At 45.3% G+C, this 24,167-nt stretch overlaps 1 protein-coding gene across 1 annotated transcript; it reads left to right on the top strand.

Moving 5' to 3' along the window:
• The first annotated feature begins 1,789 nt into the window (after positions 1–1,789).
• On the top strand, positions 1,790–24,167 carry LOC139226174 (cholinesterase-like). Its single transcript, XM_070856811.1, is given in 7 exon segments — positions 1,790–1,925; positions 4,317–4,366; positions 4,703–6,237; positions 8,658–8,793; positions 8,795–8,825; positions 13,390–13,502; positions 23,976–24,167. Coding segments are annotated over 7 exon segments (2,193 nt in total).

Genomic DNA, 24,167 nt, shown 5'->3' with positions numbered 1-24,167 from the left:
TTTTACCTTCGGCCCCTGCACCTGAACCATTCTGCCGCTACTCCCAGTCGCTGCCGCTGCCCTGTGTGCTCCCGCATCGCTCCTCTCGCGATGCTAGCCTCCGATGTTCTGCCGCTGCTCCCAGTCACTGCCGCCACCCTGTGCACTCCCATGCCGCTCCTCTCGCGATGTTAGCCTCTGATGTTCATTAGGAGAATGGGCCTATGTGGCAGATGTCCTTCAAACTGGACAAGTGCAGTGTAATACATTTAGGTTTGGGAAACTCCAAGCATATTTATACTCTGCAGAAGTGTCTGTTAAAGGTAAAGGAATAAGAAAGAGACCTGTAGGCAATAGCTCATTGAAAGAACAAAAGCAGCATTAGGTGGCTGCAGGGAAGGGGAATGGCACATTAGATCGTATTGCTAGGACCATTAAGTATAAAACACAGAGTACTATATTTAAGCTATTTGAGGTTTGGTATGTCTATACTTGGAATTTTTGCGCACTGGGCTCAAGTTTCGGCCTGCGTTGCTCCTATTTTTTTGGAGCAACTAGTTTAGAATGGAGCATCTTAGAAATTGCAATTCTCGGCATTTAGTTTGCTCTAGTTTTAGTCAGTTAGAATAGTTTCATTTTAGAACAGTTTCCAGCCACTTGCGCCTGTTTTGCAAGTTTAGACAGTGAAAACTTACTCCAAACTAACTTTGAATGGAGTAAGTGTAGATTTTTGTATGCTCAGAAAAACCTTGCCTACACTTATAAATCAGGCGTAGGGAATCTAGAGATGGGGGGAAAGAGGGAAGTTTACAAACATTAAACATTTCACTTTTACAAATAAAGAGCCATCATCAATAATAAATTATAAATAAATCAATCAAAAAAATTAAAAGGTAAAAAATCAATCAATAAATAAAAAATTAAGTTTCTACTCACCTACTACAGCACTAGGAGCCCTCCAATACCCCCCCCCCCCCCCACCCCCCAGTGTCTCTCTCTCTCTCCTTTTTCTTTCTCTCTCTCTCTCTCTCTGGCTCTGCCGGTATCTCTCTCTCTCTCTGTCAGTGTCAGTATCTCTGTTTCTGACAGCGAGAGTGAGGGGGAGGAGAGGAGAGAAGGGAGGGGGAGAGGATCAGAGAAGGAGGGGGAGAAGAGAAGGAGGGGGGGAGGAGAGAAGGGTAGAGGAGGGGAAGAGAGGAGGGTGGGGGGCGAGGAGTGAGGGGGGTGGAGGGTGTGGGGGGTAGGAGGGTAGAGGGAGGGGAATGGGGGCGAGGAACGGGGCGGGGGGGAGGGGAAGGTGGGGGAGAGGAAGGGGGGCAGAGGGAGAGGAGGGGGGAGGCTGAGTGGGCCCCGCCGCCGCCGCCGACAACGCAGATGCTGCCGAAGACTTTGGGCGGGGCCCGACCCCTGCAAGATGCCGGGCAAGTGGGCCCCGCCGATATTGTGGAGGGAGGGCAGGAGAGGAGAGGAGCGGGAACGGCTGAACGGGAGGGGGAAGGGGAGCGGGAGCTGAACTGGAGCGGGGCGGGGGGAGGAGTTGAGCGGGAAGGAGGGTGGGGGGGGCGGGAGCTGACCGGGAGGGAGGGGTAGCGGGAGCTGAATGGGAGGGGGGAGGGGCAGGAGCTGACCGGGAGGGAGGGGTAGCGGGAGCTGAATGGGAGGGGGGAGTGGGGGGGGGCGGGAGCTGAACGGGAGGAAGTGTGCGAGGCCCGAGTCCCGATCTTCACCCGAGGACCTCATTCAGCCAGGGCTAGGGCCGGCGTGCTTTGGGCACCTCCCACGCAGCCTCGGGGGCGAGGAGCTACTGCACATGCGCGCGCACTCTAGCGCGCACGTGCAGAGGTCCCGGTACTGTTTTCAGTGCCGGGACCTGGCTCCGCCCACGACCCCTTGTGTTGCGCCACGCCGAGCACGAAGACGTCCTGAGGAGCTCACAGAATCACAAGGTAAGTTTTCGGAGCTGTTTTTATTCTCGAAAGTCATCGCACCTTTATGGAGGTGTACTGTTCTTATAGAGGGTGGAAACTTGGGCCCATGATTTCTGCACATCATGATGAATATTGAGGGTCTGCAGAAGGTGCAGAAGAGGTTAAGCAGAATGATAGCCTCGCCTTAGGGCTCGAGCCCTATCAGGATAGACTCCAACAAGGTCCCAATATTAACACGGGTGTGGGGGAGCGTGGTAGCATGGGGAAAACCCAGCAAGGCCAGGGTCGTGGAGGCTTAATGGCAGTGCCTCATCTGGTGGGGTGGGTAGAGTGAGGACATAAGTGCTGGGTGAGGCCAAAGGCTTTCTTGTGAGGCCTGGATGGAGCACTCTTGCTCCTCTTGGCCCACAAAGAATGCTAAAAGGAGCTGATCTCCAGCACTTACCTTGACCAGTCGGCAACTCCCATCGAGGATCTGCGGCTGGGAATTCCACATCTTGGGCCTCCCCCTTCACTTACTGTTAAATATAATTCGGAGTGCTGATGATGTCACTGGGCCGCAACTTTTGAATGTTAATTAGGGCTTATCCTGATTTGTGTTTGTTAAATTTTAAACAGGAGTAAATGGGCTTGGGTTACTCAATCCTGATATTTTAAACACGATCCTCTCCCACCCAAGAGTTAAGGTTATTTCGAGAAATGCAGGTTTTGTGGGCATATGATTGAGCTTTTTTAAATGGTGAGAGATTTTAATACAGTCGATTGGATAGGTTTTGAGAGATGGAAAAGGATGGTAGGACAGGGAGGTATGTATATAAAATTATTAGGCGTACAGTTAGGTTAGATTCCAGGAAGTCTTGTAGAGAATCATTGCCTTCTGGAACAGACAGTATCTTGAAAAGGAGCAAGAATGTTCCTGGGAGAAGAGGGCATTTCCAGTTATGGAGGGTAAATTGCTACTTTGTTGGTATAAGGAGTTATGGGAGTCTGAGAGGTTTCTCTTGAGTAGGTTTTTTTTCTCTCCCAGGAGATTGCATGGTTAGGGACTGGGCCAATGATTTACGTGATTGCACTGTGGGTGGATGGAGCCAGGCCTGATGGTCTTTGCCCACCTCTCCATTAGCTACAGATGGTGCAGGATTTAAAACATGTTTTTATAATGTTTTGAGAATACAATATTATGAGCATACTATCATGAATTGGGAAATTTGTGTTCTACTTTTAAGTTGTTAAAAATAAAGCCACCATCAGTCACCATTATGGCTGACTTCCGGTCCGCTGAAAAAAAAAGCCAAAAAGCGGAATTTTGCTCACGAGGCCACCGCATTCACCATGCCGGTAAAAACAACAAACACGGTAGGTGCACCCCGTTTCCAGCAGTGGGCAATTTCGGCCTCAGAGTATAAAAGTGTAGAAATGATGATGAACCTGTATAAAACACTGGTTCAGCCCCAACTGGAGTACTTTGTCCAATTCTGGGCACCACATTTTAGGAAGGATGTGAAGCCCTTAGAGAAAGTGCAGAAAAGATTTACGAGAATGGTTCCAGGAATGAGGGACTTCAGTTACGTTGATAGACTGGAGAAGCTGGGATTGTTCTATTTACCCTCCATAACTGGAAATGCCCTCTTGGCCAAGGAACATTCTTGCTCTCTTGGAGTAGAGAAGATTGAGAGGAGATTTGAGAGAGATGCTCAAAATCATGAGGGGTCTGGACAGAGAAACTGTTCCCATTGGCAGAAGAGTCGGGAACCAGAGGTCACAGATTTAAGGTGATTGGCAAAAGAACCAAATGCGACATGAGGGAAAACATTTTCACGCAGCGAGTGTTTAAGATCTCGAATGCGCTGCCTGAAAGGCAGTGGAGGGCAGACTCAATTTTATCTTGCAACAGGGAATTGGATAAGTATCTGAAGGGAAAAAAAATGCAGTGTTACGGGGAAAGGGCAGGGGAGTGGGATTAGCTGAGAGTCGGCATGGGCCAAATGGCCGCCTTCCATGCAGTAACCATTCTATGATTCTAAGGTTTTGGTCATCTGCCCTCACATTTCTTTATGGCTTGGTGTTAAATTTTTTTTCTGATAACACGTTAAAGGGGCTGTTTAGATATAAGTAGTATTATGTTATGTGAATAATTATAGCGATTGACTGAATGGCCTTCCGTGCTGTGACCATTCTATGATATAAAGATGTCAGTGAGTTTGTTGCACATTCGCATAATCACCTTCTCAGTTGCGTTTTGTCCTGCCCCACCATGGTATTTGACCCCAATTTTAACGCCAGGTGGATTCACCGCTCGGACCGGAGTTAAAATTAAAGTTTGGTCTCAATTATATCATTGGGCCACAATGTGCATATGTAAAGAAGGACCCTGTTGGCTTTAGGTGCATGTTCTTGCTGCCTGTTCAGGACAGCAGGTTAAAATTGCAGAGGTTGCAATCATGGTGGCTTTCAGACAGGTAAGAGCTGGGGCGATTTTAACTTTCGACCTGCCACATTTTTGCTGAGCAAGTAGGGTTAAAATCACCCCTGATATAATGTATTTATTGCATTAAAACCACTAAAATCCAATTTACAAATGATCAGATTTGCTGACAAGTTGATCTGTTACATGCTGCAAGTAGGCTCCTCTGGAACTAAGATTTATACATGGTGAATTACTAACATTAGGCAATAATGAATAGATCCACTTATTTTATAGTATATTATGCAGCAACAAAATGTATATTTTGGATTCTATTTGCAATAAAATGAATGTGATCTTGTCATTTTCACTTTTTTAAAATTCTTTTTAGATCTGTATAGTCATGATGCTCAAGATGCAACCAAGTTTTTTAACATGGCACATATCAGTACTGTGGCTTCTTCTGACTTTTGAGCCTGTCAGTGCACAAAGCGAAGATGAGCTGATGGTTACAACCAGACAAGGAAAAGTAAAAGGAACTCGGTTAAACGTCCTTTCAGGATCAGTCACTGCATTCCTGGGCATACCATATGCAGAACCGCCCATTGGTGACCTTCGATTTAAGAAGCCAGAATCTCGCAAACCCTGGTCTGAGCTGTGGAATGCAAACAAATATCCAAATACATGTTACCAGTATGTAAGCAGCTCTTCCTCTGGTTTGTCCTGGGAGGACATGTGGAATCCTAACACAAAAGTTAGTGAGGATTGTCTGTACGTTAACTTGTGGGTTCCATCACCAAGACCAAGCAAAGCAGCTGTTATGATATGGATCTTTGGTGGAGGCTTTTCGTATGGCACCTCTTCCCTAGCAGTATATGATGGCAAATATCTAGCTTACATTGAGAATGTAATTGTAGTTTCTATGAATTACAGATTAGGTGCTTTAGGTTTCCTAGCTTTGCCTGGTAACCATGAGGTTCCTGGAAATATGGGATTATTTGACCAACGTTTAGCACTTGAGTGGGTTCAGGATAATATAAAAGCATTTGGAGGGAATCCCAAAAGTGTGACCTTGTTTGGAGAGAGTGCTGGAGCAGCTTCAATACATATGCATATTCTTTCACCGAAAAAACATTCTCTCTTTAAGAGAGCCATAATGCAAAGTGGCTCCTCCAATGCTCCCTGGTCTGTTATACAAGGTGGTGAGGCAAAACGTAGGGCTACAATTTTGGCCCAACACCTTAAATGTCCTTACAGTGATGATACAGAGCTACTCAGTTGTCTTCGTGATAAGCATCCCCACGAAATAATAGAGAAGAGTCTAGAAATCTTAACAGATCGTTTTTTGTCTGATTGTGTTTTTCTACCTGTAGTTGATGGGGATTTTCTCACTGACCTGCCGGAAAAATTAATTAAAATAAAAAACATTAAAAAAATTAATATCTTAGCAGGTGTGAATAAAGATGAGGGGAGCTACTTTTTGTTGTATTACGTTCCTGGTTTCGACAAAGAGACAGAAAGTCTTATTACTCGTGAACAATTCCAACAAGGTGTAAGGATAGTTTATCCTGACACTGGTGATAACGGAGCGGAGGCTATTGCTTTCCAATATACAGATTGGACAGATGAGAACAATGCAACAAAGAATCGTGATGCTTTGAATGATGTAGCTGGAGACAGCAATTTTATATGTCCACTTACGAATTTTGCTAATCATTTTGTTGAATATGGAAATACTGTTTACTTCTATTTGTTTGATCATCTTGCCTCCAATGCAAATTGGCCAGGTTGGATGGGAGTTATGCATGGTTATGAGATTGAATTCGTGTTTGGAATGCCTCTTGACGGATTGCTCAATTACACTATGGTAGAGCAAACACTCAGCAGAAACATGATGCACTACTGGGCAAACTTTGCAAAAACTGGGTAAGCACTAGCTAAATGCACATTGCTTCATGTAAATACAATGTTGCTTTAATTGTTGCATTTTCCCTCTTTAATTGTGCTTTAGTGATAATCTCAGTGCTGATCTCTAACACAGAAGTTTATACTAACTTTATAAAGAAAGGAAATCAGCTGTGCCTAATACAAACTATTCATTATTCAACCTGCATATAAATTCATAGACATTGCCGGCACAGGAGGCCATTTGGTCCATCATGTCTGTGCTGGCCGAAAATGAGCTATCCAGCCTAATCCCACTTTCCAACTCTTGATCCTGTAGGTTATTGCACTTCAAGTGCATACCCAAGTACTTTTTAAATACAATGAGGATTTCTGCCTCTACCACCTTTTTCAAACAGTGCATTCCAGACCCTCACTGTCCTCCGGGTAAAAACATTTCTCCGCAACTCTCCTCTAATCCTTCTACCAATTACTTTAAATATATGCCCCCGGTAAGGGAACTAGGTCCTTCCTATCCACTCTATCGAGGACCCTCATAATTTTATACACCTCAATTAAATCTCCCCTCAGCCTCCTGCTCCAGCCTATCCAATCTTGCTTCATAACTAAAGTTCTCCAGTCCTGGCAACATCATTGTAAATCTTCTCTGTACTCACTCTAGTGCATCTAAAATAGAATCATGGAATAGTTACAGCACAGGAGGCCATTTGGCCCATTGAGCCCATGCCAGCTCTCTGCAAAAGCACTTCAGCTAGTCCCATTCTCCGTAGCTGTGCAAATTTTTTTCTGTCAGGTACTTCTCTAATTCTCGTTTGAAAGCCATGATTGAATATGCCTCCACCACCTTTTCAGGCAGTGCATTCCAGATCCTAGCCAGTCGCTGCTTAAATAAATTGTTTTTCCTCATGTCGCCTTTCGTTCTTCAGCCAATCACTTTAAATATGTGTCCTCTGATCTCGAACCTTCTGCCAAAGGGAACAGTTTCTCTCTATCTACTCTGTCTAGACCCCTCAGAATTTTGAAGATCTCTATCAAATCTCTTCTCAACCTTCGTTGCTCTAAGGAGAACAATCCCAGCTTCTCCAGTCTATCCATGTAACTGAAGTCCCTCATCCCTGGAACCATTCTTGTAAATCTTTTCTGCACCCTCTCTAAGGCCTTCACATCCTTCCTAAAGTGCGATACCCAGAATTGGACACCAGTTGAGGCCGAACCAGTATTTTATAAAGGTTCATCATAGCTTCCTTGCTTTTGTACTCTATGCCTCCTATTTATGAGCCTCAAGATCCTGTCTTCTTTTTTTAACTGATTTCTCAGTAATGTCTTGTAATGTGGTGACCAGAACTGTTTATGGTACTCTAGCTGTGACTTGTATATATTAATAAATTGGGCAATCATCCAAACAAGAAAACTGCAGGATACTCTTTTTAATCACTTAATTTGCAGTAATCTTGTGAAAGTTGTATGATGCCTTTCCCTTCTCCACTGTCATGCTACACTTAAGACTTTAATTATGGATACCCTCTTTTTTTGTTTTTTTTCCTAGCAACAGTAAGATGCTGTTGTTGAAAACATCGAAGATTTATGTTTGCTCTCCCCATTTATTTCTCCTATTCTAAACCCTTTTTCATAGACATTTCTAATTCAGTTTGAAGGCATTTAAAAAATTTGTTTACTGAAGTTCAGCATTGATCTTCCATTCTGGAACAAGAATTATTTTTGTGAGAAAGTTCACCAATCTGTGATACTGCTTTGAACAGAAATGCCTTGATTACCTTAAAATCCACTTAGTTTAATATTGGCTCTGATTCAAATGTTGTACATCTGCCACTGGGCATTTACAGTGATGGATGATCAGAAATGATCGTGTTCTTCACTTCACCCCACTTGCAGGGGTGGGGGGTCAGATCAATTTCAATGTAAGAGGTTAATTTGCTCATTGTGCCAGCACTTACCAGCGCTATTTGCTGTAATACCATTTCTCTGCCTTTTCCCCATACTTTTGAATAATTTTATTGCCGCTGCAAGTTGACATTCCTGCTCTGATCAAGGCAGGTCTGGAAACACAGGCTGTCGTGATAATGCCATACTTTCTGTCATCGTGCAATCTGCAAATGTGTGTGAAACTTCAAAGTTCAGAATGTAAAGATTGATATTGTTGCATTGTACATGTAACCAGAACAATCCCTCGCACACGAAAGTGGATCCTATAGCAATGGGCTCTGCTAACAAATAAACTCACTGGCAACTCTGGAAGGGATAAGCATTTGATGCCTCTGCTTTTCGAAACTTTAGCAAAACATGCTATCCTTCCAACTATTTTGCTAATGTTTAATCAATTATCAGCTCCAATTAAAGTATTGTGGTTGCGCTGAGGTATATTCTTCTTATGTTACTGTTTTTCTCAACTTAAATATTAAATTGTTCATATTCTTTCAAAGTAACCCAAATGAACCCAAAACGGAAGGATTGAAGTGGCCTGAATATACACCATTAGAACAACAGTATATAACTTTAAACACCGAAGCACCAACAATTTGTACGAAACACCGTGGTCCACAATGTGCCTTCTGGAATGACGTTCTTCCCAATTCTCTTTGAGAGCTCAGGTATGAACGATATATTCCAGAACATAACCTGATATTTTCACTACTTTTGATGTACAAAATATTTCTCTCTGTTTGTTTATAATATAATATCATATTAATGCTTTGTTTTTCCATCTCGTCAGTACCACTGAACACCATAAATGTATATGCCTATTAATTTTATTACTATTATCGACCAGGATAGACCGCAGAAGCACAGTTAGAGATTACAAAGGGCTTTAGACAAGATTCCGAGAAACAATTGCAATAAAAATAAAGTATAGAATATTTGCCTAATAACATTAGGAGCCCAAGTTTCCACAGGATAAAAAATGAGCGCCCCTCCGAGCTGGGCGCCCGTTTTTCGCGCCTAAAACGGCGGCAGAAAAAAACCGCGCGATTCTCGAGCGCTTTGCAGCTCCTTGTCTGTTTGGCGCAGCGCCCAGGGGGGCGGAGCCTACACTCGCGCCGATTTTGTAAGTGGGAGGGGGCGGGTACTATTTAAATTAGTTTTTTTCCTGCCGGCAACGCTCCGCGTGCGCGTTGGAGCGTTCGCGCATGCTCAGTGTGAAAAAAAACATTGGCACTCGGCCATTTTTGTAGTTCTTTGTAGCTGTTTAATTTTTGAACATTTTTTAATAAAATCACATTGCCATCAGCACTGAGGCTTCCCTTCTCACTGTCTCCTTCCCCTCCCTCCCCGGCAACAAACGGCTGTCTCCTTCCCCTCCCTCCCCTCCCCTGCGCGGCAACAAGCCGCTGTCTCCTTCCCCTCCCTCCTCTCCCTCCATGGCAACAAGCCGCTGTCTCCTTCCCCTCCCTCCCCTGCGCGGCAACAAGCCGCTGTCTCCTTCCCCTCCCTCCTCTCCCTCCATGGCAACAAGCCGCTGTCTCCTTCACCTCCCTCCTCTGCGCGGCAACAAGCCGCTGTCTCCTTCCCCTCCCTCCTCTCCCTCCATGGCAACAAGCCGCTGTCTCCTTCCCCTCCCTCCCCTGCACGGCAACAAGCCGCTGTCTCCTTCCCCTCCCCTCCCTCCACGGCAACAAGCCGCTGTCTCGGTTTCCTTCGCACGATGGCTGAAGCACTTTCACACAGGTAGGAAGATGGTTTATTTAATCTTTGCTTATAAATGTTTATTCAGGTTGGATTTAGAAACATAGAAAATAGGTGCAGGAGTAGGCCATTCGGCCCTTCTAACCTGCACCGCCATTCAATGAGTTCATGGCTGAACATTCAACTTCAGTACCCCATTCCTGCTTTCTCGCCATACCCCTTGATCCCCCTAGTAGTAAGGACCTCATCTAACTCCTTTTTGAATATATTTAGTGAATTGGCCTCAACAACTTTCTGTGGTAGAGAATTCCACAGGTTCACCACTCTCTGGGTGAAGAAGTTCCTCCGCATCTCGGTCCTAAATGGCTTACCCCTTATCCTTAGACTGTGACCTCTGGTTCTTGTTTGTATATTTGTATAATATTTGTAGAAGTATAAATAAGGATTGATTGTCGAATTTAATGAGTTCCCTTCCCCCCCCCCCTCCCCCCCCACCTTGTTCTGGACGCCTAATTTGTAACCTGCGCCTGATTTTTTAATGTGTAGAACAGGTTTTTTCAGTTCTACAAAAATCTTCACTTGCTCCATTCTACTTTAGTTTGGAGTACGTTTTCACTGTGGAAACTTTGAAATCAGGTGTCAGTGGCCGGACATGCCCCCTTTTGAAGAAAAAATTCTGTTCTAAAGTAGAACTGTTCTACCTCACTAGAACTGCAGAAACAAAAATGTGGAGAATTGCGATTTCTAAGATAGTCCGTTCTCCATCAGTTGCTCCTAAAAATCAGGCGCAAATCATGTGGAAACTTGGGCCCTAGGTACTTAATTCATAATTATAGTGCATAAAATTGAACATATTGCACTGTTTACCAATATTAAAGAAGAAGACAAACTAGTTTAGTTCCATTTAATAAGTAATTTATAACACTGCTATATTTTGCTATTTTCATGAATCAAGGACTAATTATTTAGAAATTAACAAATCAAATTCAAGGTGGTGAGTTCAAAGTCTTAATCCCTTGGTGCTAAATGCATGCCAGCTAATCGAGAACCATCTAAATTATTGCTTTCACACAGTTTCTACTGTACCTAAATTTGCATGTAACTGGGAAAACCTGAAGTATTTTAATCCAGCTATGGTCTTTTGGAAAACTGAAGAAAAGGGGCTTGTTGTGACTCTTCATCCCCCTACATATCTTCTCTGTTGGCCTCAGTTTCTGCCAAGGGCAACCAGAATGCGAATCTTTCCATTTTGGGAGCACTTAACTGCCTAGCCACCTCCCCTGGTATTGCAACAGCTAATTTCTGGGAAATAGTGGGCTTTATCTTGTTGGCAGGAATCCAACTGTGAGCCTGCAGTGCATAGGGGAGGAACTGCAACTCCGTTTCTTGGGTCAGGATTCCAGCGGTATCCCAGCATGGGGGACGAAGTCCCGTCCCGCTAGAAGGATAATCTTAGCCCATGTCTCATCACCTCAGCTCAGTTAGATCCCAAAACAATGTGCTTGTCAGCTTCCACTACTCTTTCTGCATTTATATTTAGTATAGCAGAACCTTGCAAGTCGACCACTTCTCTGACTCAACCATCCCACTAATTCAACCATTATTTTTCAGGTACCAATTTGATATTGTGTCCCCACTGACTTCTTCACACTGCTATCCAGGAAATCGATCACTTTTTTGGGGTTCTAAGCAAACCAATCTAAGTCCAGTGGTCCAAAACACAAGCAAAATACTGCGGATGTTGGAATCTGAAATAAAAACAGATAATGCTGGGAATGTCAGTGGGTCGGGCAGCATCTGTGGAGAGAAACAGAGTTAACATTTCAGGTCGACAACCCTTCATCAGATTTCCAGCATTCTCTGCCTCTTGGCTCAGTTGACTGTGTGCACTCATCTCTTGAGTTTGAATGATTCAAACCCTGCGAGTATTTAGTAATATTCATTCTAAGTGAAACCGAAGAAAAACTAAGTGAACAACTTTCTTTATCCTCTATTTGCACACTAGTTTGTCTTTAACATTGGTAAACAGTGCAATATATTCCAATTTTATGCACTATAATTATGAATTAAGTAGCTAATGTTATTAGGCAAATATTCTATACTTTTGTTTTTATTGCAATTGTGTCTCAGAATCTTGTCTAAAGCCCTTTGTAATCTCTAATTGAGCGTCTATGGTCTATCCTGGACTAGACTAGACTAGCACTTCATTAGCATTGTCCTGTAGATGGCATGTTAAATTTAGATCCTATCTACCTGATCCTCGGGTGGGTGTTAAAGATCCCATGGTACTATTTAAAAATGATTGGAAAAAAAGCAGCAAAGTATCTCTCCCTCAAGCAGTACCATCAAAATCTAATTAACTGGTCAATAAAATAATTGCTGTTTGTAAGATCTTGCTGTAAGTCTGCCTGCATAACAATCACTGCACTTTAAAGTAATTAATTGTCTATATAAAGTGTTTTAAAACAATTCTGGGAAATGATGAGGTGTGTGAGTGTAAGCACAAATCTTTGTTTCTTAACCACACAAAGTTAACTGCACACGAAAACTCGTAGATAAATGGATAACTGTTACCATAATTCACCCTTATACAATAACATTTATATTTACAAAATATTGTAGCACTTATATTTTTAGTTAAAAAATTAGGACATTCTAAACAACAATTTTTGTTATCCTCCACTTACATGCAGGATCAGGAAATACCCTAGGAGGATCAGCACACCATGCTGATTATTACAACGCACTGCAATTGATCCCAGTGTGCAAATGGAGGATAAAGAAAGTTGTTCACTGAGTTTTTCTTCTGTTTCAATTCGAATGAATGTTATTAAATATTCGCACATGAAAAAACATTGTGTGGAAAGATTTATAATGGATCTTAAATTGATCAAACATATGACCACACCAATAAGTTGACCACTTTTGGCCACTTGTTTTCGAGGTTCTACTGTACTGAGGCTCTGTATTTGCTGCAGTCTACACTGCAACAGCTTTATGCGGCTCGTTTTAGCTCTCAGCTGATTTGAAGTGGAGAATCAACTTATGATGAATAATGGTTAAGTAGCAAATAAAGCTAATATTTGTTCAGTTTTGTTTTTATTGCTTTTTTCCATTAGAATAGTAATGGGATATGTGCCAGGAATCTTGTGCTCTACTTGCTGTGCATTAACATCAGCCCCAAGCTGGTGGTATTTACGTAAGTCATTTGACGCAGCCAAAAAAGGATAAATACCGCATGGAACATTGTTTGCAGTGGCATACCGCTTTGCTATTTGTGTTTGGAAACAAAATTAGTACACAGAGCTTTATGCCTAGGTAAAGACACCAGTGGAAAATGCAGTAGAGTTTTAAAAACCAGCAGTGTGGTTTGTGCAACAAAAGCTTGAGTTTCATAATTTTTGTCCAATGTTGTAAATGTTTTAAACTTTGATTATTAATCTCTGTGTTTGCAGGACTAGTGTTGTATATTAAATTAAGTTCCATACTGCCACTTAAAAGTACTAATTATGAATTGCAACTATTTTTCAGCACCAATGGATGAAGAACAGACGTGGAAGTCGGAATTCCATCGATGGAACACTTACATGTCAGACTGGAAAAATAACTTCAGAGCTTATATCAGCAAAAAAATAGTTGTACCAGTAATTAAACAATATGGTTTAATTCTTCAAAATGACTTGTGTAATTTTAATGGAATACATGCTATATAACAGACAGAAAAAACTCCATATGGCTTAAAAGCTTGCCATCTCTTCAGTGGATGCAGAGAGGATGTTTCCCCTCGTGGGGAAATCTAGAACTGGGGTGGGAGACATAGTTTCAGAATAAGAGGTTGCACATTTAAAATGGAGATGAGGAGGAATTTCTTCTCAGAGGGTTGTGAATCTTTGGAATTCCCTGCCCCAGAGAGCTGTGGAGGCTGGGTCATTGAATATATTTAAGGTAGAATATGGGGAGCGGCGAGTTGAGGACAAGGTCAGATCAGCCATGCTCTTATTGAATGGCAGAGCAGGCTCGAGGGGCCACATGGCCTACTCCTGCTCTTATTTCTTATGTTAAATAGTGCAGAGAGCCTAGGCCAAACTTTATTGGCCAATAGACTACCCTGATATTGCCCCCTCCTTTCAGCCCTAAGCTCAGTGCTCCAGTCATTATTATGAGCAGGCAGCACGAATTTTGTGTGCTGCCTGCATCACTTTGGGCGCAGGCAAATAGCGCTGGCCCGTGACACCTCCTGTTTTTGGGCCATATCAATTTTTTTTAGGCCTTTAAGCCCTAAGGTTTAATATTAGCATCATTCTGCCACTTTTGAAGAGCAAGGAGGATCCTTTGGTGGCATGTGATCGAACTGGTGTAATCCAAATGCACAGTTCTCTATCTGGTGCCCTGGGTAGGCCAGAATATTGTTACCCAGATATCATGGCAGGTGGAAACAGTCTTGAGGTTGTAGGAAGTGAGGGCTGACCTACATTGCTGACTATTAATGCCCTCAAGTGGCCCAGTGCACCACTCATTAGTTCAGGGCAACTGGGAACAGACAATAAACATATGCTTGCCATTTTTGCCTGCAGTCCGAAAACAAATTAATAAAAAGTTTTTGTGCTGGAGAGATGATCTCCCTAATTTCATCCAGACACTGGGGCTCTGATATTTGTGGGGAGGTGGGGAGGGTGCGAGGGAACGGGATAACACGGGGAAAACCCAGCAAGACCGGGGATGCAGAAGTCCTGCCGCATTTAACAGCAGGACCTCATTTATAATTTTTTCTCTTTCATTTCTGCCCGCCAAATTGACAAGCTAGCCGGCTGCTGGGCGGGAAAACCAGTGGCAGGAGGCCACAGCCTTTAGTATGGTCCCCAGCAAACAGGAGTGGGGAGGGAGCGAGAGACTGGTGGTTGGGGGGTGGGGGCGGGGAGTCGCCAATTGCGGGAGGGAGGGAGAGATCGAGACTTGGGGTGGGGAGGTCTAGGATTGGGGCAGTCGGAAAAGTGAGGCTGCAATCGACCAAGAGGAGGCCGAAGGTTTCCTTGTCACTCTTGGGGGATTACTTGCATGACACAAAAGCCATCGCCATTAAAAACGGGTTGGGGAGGGGTTCCCAGTTTTAAAATGTTTGACCTCCTCCGACCCTCTCCTGTTTGTCGGGTGGGGTGGTAAATATTGAGGTGGTAGTAATGATAGTTCCACATAAAATCAACTTCTTTCTTCACTGAGAAGAATTGTTTCTGATAACCTTAGCCCAAACAGCTGTAGATATTTAATCATTTCAGGAATGTACTCGGTACCTTAGTTGTCAGTATTCCTTCAACTTTAGCAGGATCTACTGTTAGTTCATTTTAAGAGAGTCAGTAATCGAAATATTTCTCTTTTAACTTTATTTGATCCGTGTTTAATTTGATAACTTTTTTGTTAGGGAAATTGATGAGATTGAAGGCCAATTAATCCCCGGGGCTTGATAGTCTGCATCCCAGAGTACTTAAAGAAGCGGCCCTAGAAATAGTGGATGCATTGGTGATCATTTTCCAACAGTCTATCGACTCTGGATCAGTTCCTATGGACTGGAGGGTAGCTAATGTAACACCACTTTTTAAAAAAGGAGTGAGAAAGAAAACGGGTAATTATAGACCGGTTAGCCTGACATCAGCAGTGGGGAAAATGTTGGAATTAGTTATTAAAGATGAAATAGCAGCGCATTTGGAAAGCAGTGATAGGATCGGTCCAAGTCAGCATGGATTTATGAAAGGGAAATCATGCTTGACAAATCTTCTGGAATTTTTTGAGGATGTTACTGGTAGAGTGGACAAGGGAGAACCAGTGGATGTGGTGTATTTGGACTTTCAAAAGGCTTTTGACAAGGTCCCACACAAGAGATTGGTGTGCAAAATTAAAGCACATGGTATTGGGGGTAATGTACTGACATGGAAAGAGAACTGGTTGGCAGACAATAAGCAGAGAGTCGGGATCAACTGGTCCTTTTCAGAATGGCAGGAAGTGACGAGTGTAAAGTCCTTACTCAATGGCACAAAACCCACACGAGGCACATTCTATGGACAAGGTCACTCTATGACCTGAACCATTATTCACAGGACCAAGAAGTGATGACCCAGCGTGGGACCTCCCTTTATATACCTGGATGACCAGGTAAGGAATGTCTCCCACAAGTTCACCCCTGTGGTCAAGGTGTGCATTACTTAAATATATATAATATTGCAGTGGTGTTACATAGAGGTTACATACATGACATCACCTCCCCCGCCAAAGTCTTATTGGGATCATCGGTTAAGTGTTTCAGGTGGTCTATGCTCCCTCGTGGAGTGCCGCAGTTGGGGCTCTGGTTGTTGAGCCTTGGTGTGAGTGTCTGTCACCTGTGGTGATTCCGGCCTGTCCGGGCTGACTGCCGGGACTCTGCATGCTGCTGAATGTTCTTGTTGCTCGTTCACTGGCGGTGGTGTGAGCACCATCTCACGTCTTCCTCGGATTCCTCAGTGTCTACGCGGAACTTTTTTTTTGTTTGGTCCAGATGCTTACGGCATATCTGCCCATTGTTAAGTTTAACCACGATGACCCTGTTCCCCTCTTTGCCTATTACAGTCCCCTCAAGCCATTTGGGCCCCATGTCGTGATTGAGGACAAATACGGGGTCATTTATTTCTATACACCTCCCCCTTGACTTTCGGTCCTGGTACTCGTTTTGGGACTGGCGCTTGCCCTCAACTATGTCAGTCAGGACTGGGTGAATGAGGGACAACCAAGTTTTGAATGTTCGTTTCATAAGTAGCTCAGGGACAGGACTCCCGTGAGTGAGTGCGGTCGGGACCTATAGGCCAGCAGGAGGTGCGATAGGTGACATTGAAGGGAGGGTCCTTGAATCCTGAGCATGCCTTGTTTAATGATTTGGACCGCACGTTTCGCCTGGCCATTGGAGGCCGGCTTGAACGGTGCTGTCCTGACATGGTTGATGCCATTGCCCAACATGAACTCCCGGAATTCGTAGCTCGTGAAACATGGGCCATTATTGCCAACAAGGATGTCCGGCAAGCCGTGGGTTGCAAAGACCGCACATAGACTCTTCAGAGTGGTGGTTGTCGTGCACGAATTCAAAATGATGCACTTGATCCATTTCGAGTACGCATCTACCACAATGAGAAACATTTTTCCCATGAACGGGCCCGCATAGTCTATGTGAATACATGACCATGGCCTGGTGGGCCAGGGCCACGGGCTGAGCGTGGCCTCCCTGGAGGCATTACCCAGCTGGGCACACATTGTCACCTGCGAACACAGTGTTCCAGGTCTGAATCAATTTCCAGCTACCAAACGTGACCGGGCAATGGCCTTCATCAGAACGATGCCCGGGTGCTCACTGTGGAGTTCCTTGATTAATGCCTCCCTGCCCCTCTGGTGCATGACTACCTGGCTGCCCCATAGTAGGCAGTCAGCTTGGATGGAGAGCTCGTCCATCCGCCTGTGAAACGGTCTGACCTCCTCAAGGCATGCTCCGTGTGCGGGCGCCCAATCCCCAGTCAGGATACATTTCTTAATCAGAGATAGGAGGGGATCTCTGTTTGTCCAGATTTTGATCTGGCAGGCTGTGATGGGGGAGCCTGCGCTGTCAAAGGCATCAACAGCCATGACCATCTCAGCGCTTTGTTCCGCTGCCCCCTCGGTGGTGGCCAGTGGAAGCCTGCTGAGCGCGACAGCGCAATTTTCGGTGCCAGGCCGGTGCCGAATGGAGTAGTCATAAGCAGCCAGCATGAGAGCCCATCGCTGTAAGCGGGCTGACGCGTTGGCATTGGCAGCCTTGCTGTCTGACAACAGGGATGTTAATGGCTTGTGGTCTGTTTCTAATTCAAACCTCCTGCCAAAAAGGTACTGATGCATTTTTTTTTACACCATAGACACATGCGAGTGCCTCCTTCTCAACCATCCCATATCCCCGTTCTGCTTAAGAGAGCGACCTGGAAGCATAAGCCACAGGTTGTAGTTGCAACACGCAGCCGACCCCATAGGACGTTGCATCACATGTCAGAACCAATTTCTTACAGGGGTCGTACAGGATCAATAACTTATTTGAACAAAGTAGGTTCCGCGCCTGATTGAAAGCCCGTTCTTGACAGTCCCTCCAAAACCAATCACAACGTGAAGCGGTTCCAACAACGTGCTTAAGTTTGGCAGAAAGTTCCCGAAATAGTTCAAGAGTCCCAGAAATGAACGCAACTCCGATGTGTTGCCGGGCCTGGGCGTTTGTTGAATCGCCTCTGTTTTGGATTCCTGCCCAAGAACTCAACCTCAGGTGCCAAAAACACACATTTAGACTTCTTGAGTCACAGGCCTACCTGGTCCAGTCAGCGTAGCACCCGCTCCAGGTTGTGGAGATGTTCCTCGGTGTCACGACCCATGATGAGGATGTCGTCCTGAAATATGATTGCTCCAGGAATGGATTTGAGCAGGCTTTCCATGTTTCTTTGAAAAATCACAGCCGCTGATCGAATGCCAAACGGGCACCTGTTGTAAACGAACAGTTCCTTGTGCGTAGTGATGGTGGTCGGTAGTTTAGGTTCGTTGGCTAGTTCTTGGGTCATGTAGGCTGAAGTGAGATCCAACTTGGTAAACAGCTTGCCGCCTGCCAGTGTGGCGAAAAGATCCTCCGCTCTCGGGAGCGGGTATTGGTCTTGTAGGGACAACCGATTGATAGTGGCCTTGTAGTCATCACAGATCCTGACAGAACCATCCGCTTTTAGGACGGGAATGATGGGGCTCGCCCAGTCGCTGAATTCAACGGGCGAGATGAGGCCCTCTCTCAGCAAAAGGTCCAATTCGCTCTCAATTTTCTCCCGCATCACATATGGCACCGCTCTGGCTTTCTGGTGCACTGGTCTGGTGTCCGGGGTGATGCATATCACTACTTTGGTACCTTTGAGTGTCCCGACGCCAGGTTGGAATAGTGACTCAAATTGTTGAAGGACTTGTGAGCACGAACTTCGCTCCACAGATGACATTGCGTGCACATCCCCTCATTTCCAGTTCATCTCAGCTAACCACCTCCTTCCCAACAGTGTGGGACCATTGCCTGGGACAATCCAGAGTGGCAGCCTGTTCACTGATCCATTGTGTGTGACTGCCAACATTGCACTGCCTCGTACTGGAATGATTTCTTTGGTATATATCCGTAGTTGTGTCTCAATGCGTTCTAGTTTGGGTCTACAGGCTTTGTGTGGCCATAGCTTTTCGAATTGTTGAATGCTCATGAGTAACTGGCTGGCCACCGTGTCTAGCTCCATGTGTACAGGGATGCCATTTAATAAAACCTTCATTATCTTTGGTGGCGTTTTGGTATATGAACTGTGAATATTTGCCATATGAACCCGCTGAACTTCAGCATCCATTGATTTGCCCCAAGAGTCATCCTGCATCACAGACCCCTCTTCTGGTCCATCCGCCTCGTAAATTAGCCTGGTTACAGACTTCCTGCACATTCGAGCTAAATGGCCACTGAGGTTGCAATTTCTGCAGACGAATTGTTGAAACCTGCAAGTCCTGGCAGAGTGTTTGCCCTCACACCTCCAGCATGAACTGAGATTCCCATTGTTGTGAACAAAGGAGCTATGATCCGGCATTCCTCGCTGATTGTCCCTTTGACTGCCCTTGAGTACTCTGTTAGTGGGTGTCAATGGCCCCATTCCGGACCTCATTGTCCACTGTGATGGCGTAAATGTCCGTTCAGCCTGCCATTGTCTCTGTTGAAAACCTGCTCTGGGGTCTATTGCTGCCTGGGGTGTGTCGAACTGCCCTTGCCTGACTGCGGGGCTCTGAGTCACGTTTATGATATTGACTCCCTGATCCCCTGCCACATTGGAGGCAGAATTGCATGCGTATATTATTTTGATTTCCTCCTACCCCGCCATGAAAGTCTGAGCCATCAACGCCGCCGCTTCCAAAGTCAAGTCCTTGGTCTCAATTAACTTTCGGAAAATTCCCGCATGACCGATACCCTCAATAAAGAAATCCCTTAACATCTCCCCCTTGCAGGCGTCTGTGAACTTACAGAGGCTGGCCAAATGCCGGAGGTCCGCAACGAAGTCCCGTATACTCTGTCCTTCACGACGTCGGTGGGTATAGAATCTGTGTCGGGCTACGTGTATGCTGCTCGCTGGTTTGAGGTGCTCACCGATTAGTTTGTTGAGCTCTTCAAAGGTTTTGTCCGCCGGCTTTTAGGGTGCTAGTAGGTCCTTCATGAGCACGTAAGTCTTAGGTCCGCAGCTGGGCCCTTCACTTGTCGGCCGCTGCATCTCCCAGCCAGTCCTTCGTGACAAAGCTTGGCTGGAGCATCTCAATGAAATCATCCCAGTCCTCACCAACACAGTACCATTCCTCTGTGCTACCGGTGGCCATTCTCGTGGGTCGTTGATTCCCGTTTCTCGTCGCCAATGTAAAGTCCTTACTCAGTGGCACAAAACCCACATGAGGCACATTCTATGGTCAAGGTCACTCTATGCTGTGAACCTTTATTCACAGGACCAAGAAGTGATGACCCTGCATGGGATCTCCCTTTGTATACCTGGATGACCAGGTAAGGAGTGTCTCCCACAAGTTCACCCCCTGTAGTCAAGGTGTGCATTGCTTAAGTATATACAGTATTGCAGTGGTGTTACATAGAGGTTACATATATGACAACTAGTGGGGTGCCGCAGGGCTTAGTGCTGGGACTCCAGCTCTTTACAATATACATTAATGATTTAGATGAAGGAATTGAGTGTAATATCTCCAAGTTTGCAAATGACACTAAGCTGGGTGGCGGTGTGAGCTGTGAGGAGTATGCTAAGAGGCTGCAGGGTGACTTGGACAGGTTAGGTGAGTAGGCAAATGCATGGCAGATGCAGTATAATGTGGATAAATGTGAGGTTATCTACTTTGGTGCAAAAACGTGAAGACAGAATATTATCTGAATGACGGCAGATTAGGAAAAGGGGCGATGCAATGAGACCTGGGTATCATGGTACATCAGTCATTGAAGAATGGCATGCCGGTACAGCAGGCGATGAAGAAGGCAAATGGCATGTTGGCCTTTATAGCTAGGAGATTTGAGTATAGGAGCAGGGAGGTCTTATTGCAGTTGTATAAGGCCTTAGTGAGGCCTCACCTGGAATATTGTATTCAGTTTTAGTCTCCTAATCTGAGGAAGGACATTCTTGCTATTGAGGGAGTGCAGCGAAGATTCACCAGACTGATTACCGAGATGGCAGGATTGACATATGAGGAGAGACTGGATCGACTGGGCCTCTATTCACTGGAGTTTAGAAGAATGAGAGGGGATCTCATAGAAACGTGTAAAATTCTGATGGGACTGGACAGGCTAGATGCAGGAAGAATGTTCCCAATGTTGGGGAAGTCCAGAACCAGGGGTCACAGTCTAAGGATAAGGGGTAAGCCATTTAGGACTGAGATGAGGAGAAACTCTTCACTCAGAGAGTTGTGAACCTGTGGAATTCTCTACCGCAGAGAGTTGTTGATGCCAGTTCATTAGATATATTCAAGAGGTAGTTAGATATGGCCCTTTTGGCTGAAGGGATCAAAGGGTATGGAGAGAAAGCAGGAAATGGGTACTGAGGTGAATGATCAGCCATGATCTCATTGAATGGTGGTGCAGGCTCGAAGGGCCGAATGGCCTACTCCTACACCTATTTTCTATGTTTCTATATGTCTATGTTGGCATCACTTCAATCGGCTTTGCCGTCCCTATTTGTCTGTACCAGACTAAAATATCAATATCAGATTTTCATGTGACTCAGGGAGTCATCTATGTAATTCTCAGGAGCTGAAGAGATTCTGAAAGGCATATGCAATTATCTCCATCAGCCAAATGGTACTCAATAGGTAGTCAGCTGACTTGATTCTTTACGTACTTCATCCACAAACTCAATTTTCAACTATGAATATTTTTTCTTTCACGAGTTGAGACAGAACGGAATCAATGATTTGAAGTGGGCATTAATTGCACTTGAGAGCTTTCAAAGACTTTGGATTGGTGCATAGGTGCACCTTTTCATTTCCTTGTGTTACCATCACCATTGAAAACGTCCAGGACACTGACCTGTGCAAGAATTTTCTGATCAACAAACTCATTAATATCCTTCTTGGCAAGTTATTTTACATCTGGAAGAAGGTTCCGGTTGTCAACAGTGTAGATGAATTCTTGGGATTAATTTGAACATACCTCGTGCCTTCGAAATTCCCTGTTCCTATGAATACTTGCCATTACATCTTTTCTTAGTTTTAATGAACCATCTATCATCATCATGATTCACTGTCACAAGTTGCATACCTGGAACAGCTTAACAGTCTCTTGGCACTGATTGAAATTTAGTACTGTAGATCTGTTTGTTCGTAAAATTTCTAACACTGATTCTTTTCACAAGACAAGGAGGGGCATTTTAATTTTCGTCAATGGTATAAAACAGACAATATCAGATTGGTCCTTTCATGTGACTTTGATGGAAAAGCGCAGGTTGGGGCTATAACATAGAGCTGGAGCGCGGGCCATGGAACATCGTGGGCGAAGGTGCGGCAAATGAGGGTACAGGGCCCAGAGGAGCCGATGGCCCAGGGTCAGCACGGGCCTGCCCACACTGCGATATGTGTGCACACTGGGTCCGTGCAGCAGAGCAGGTCTCCATCGTCCTGGTTCAACACTTGTCACTGGATCAAGGCCTAGCTCTGTCGAGCCCGTGCGGTAGCTGACGTGCAACGGTCACCACACGTTAAAAAAATACACGCACAGTCATCTTTCACCCACTCAATTGGCGTTCATGACTGGAACATTGGGTCTTTCATTGAAACATCTGTGAACTCTTGTGGAAGCAAGTCATCCTCGTTCAAGGGACCGCCGATAATAATAAAATAGCCTTAAATTTATTCCTGTGCAAAACATGTTATACAGTGTCTATATGGCAATTAGTGTTTGGAGCGAGGGTGTTGCCATGATGCCTTGTATTTGTCTCTCTGGCGGAACAGGATGTTGGTGATGAGGAGTTCATGTTCTAGACATTTTGTCAGGAGTAGGGTCGTTGGCTTTCTCTACCCCCTCTCTGCCAATCACGCCTCCCCAGTGGGCTGTGTCTTTGCCGATCCTGGCGTTGAAGTCACCCAGGAGGATCAATTTGTCGCCCACGGACACGTGGGACAGGGATGTTTCGAGGTTGGAATAAAAACCCTCTTTGGTCTCATCCATTGTATCAAGTGTTGGGGCATACGCAGTGATGACTGTGGCACATTGGTTCCGGGATAGGGTGAGTCGAAGAATCATGAGGCGTTCGTTAATCTGCAGGTGGAGTCTTTGAGGTGATCGACCAGCTCATTTTTGATGGTGAAGCCGACTCCGTGAAGGCAGCATTCTTCCTCTGGTTTTCCTTTCCAGACAAAGGTGCAACCTCCACCTTGTTCCTTGAGCTGGCCTTCCCCTGGCTGCCGGGTCTCGCTTAGGGTGGCAATGTCAAGGCATCTAAGTTCCCGGGCAACTATGGCAGTGCGGCGTTCCGGCTTGTCGCTGTTGGAGTTGTCCATGAGGGTCCTGACGTTCCAGGTCCCGAACTTCATGTTAACGAAGTGGAAGATGCCTGTGCATGAGTTCTTTTAACGTGGAGTGGCCGTTGCACACCGACAACCACACGGGCTTAACTGAGCAAGGTCTTGGTCCAGTGGCTAGGGGGTCCAAGACGACTGGAGACCAAGCACTGCTGTATGAACCTAATTGCCCACGGCGAGATGTTGGCCGCAAGCTCGGCACCGAGTAGCGCCCTTGATGGTAGGTGGCCTGAGGCTTGGTTGGGGGCAGGCATGAGGAAGGTCAGTTGTCTGCTGGAGTTCCGAGGGATGTTTTAAAAGTTGCTTCCAAAGTTTTAAAGAAGAAAAAAAAAATTCCAAAGTTATTTAAAAGTTTCTCCAGAGGTTTTTTAAAGTTTCTCTGGGTTGTTTAAAAGTTTAAAAGTTTTCCCAAATTGTTTAAAAAGTTTCTCAAGATGATTAAAATTTTAAAAGTTGCTTAAAAGTTTAAGATGTAAGTCAGAAGTCGGTTACTCGCTTGGCACTGCTCCATGGGCGCTGCCAGCCCTCTGCAGCTGCACAAAGCCCTGGCCAGGGCACACCCGGAGCACCGTGGGGAAGTAGAGGCCCAGACATCCCCGAAGGGGACCCGGACACCGCTGGGGAGAGGCCTGGACACCGCCGGGGGAGGCCTGGACGCCGCCGGGGGTCCAAACGCCTGGACGCCGCAGGAGGCCCGAGCGCAAGCTGGGTGTGTTGAGCAGTAG

This window comes from Pristiophorus japonicus, chromosome 16 (assembly GCF_044704955.1).
Source record: "Pristiophorus japonicus isolate sPriJap1 chromosome 16, sPriJap1.hap1, whole genome shotgun sequence".
Lineage (NCBI taxonomy): Eukaryota > Metazoa > Chordata > Chondrichthyes > Pristiophoridae > Pristiophorus > Pristiophorus japonicus.
Note: the sequence above shows the minus strand (reverse complement) of the source record. Positions and strands in the feature narration are given on the sequence as shown.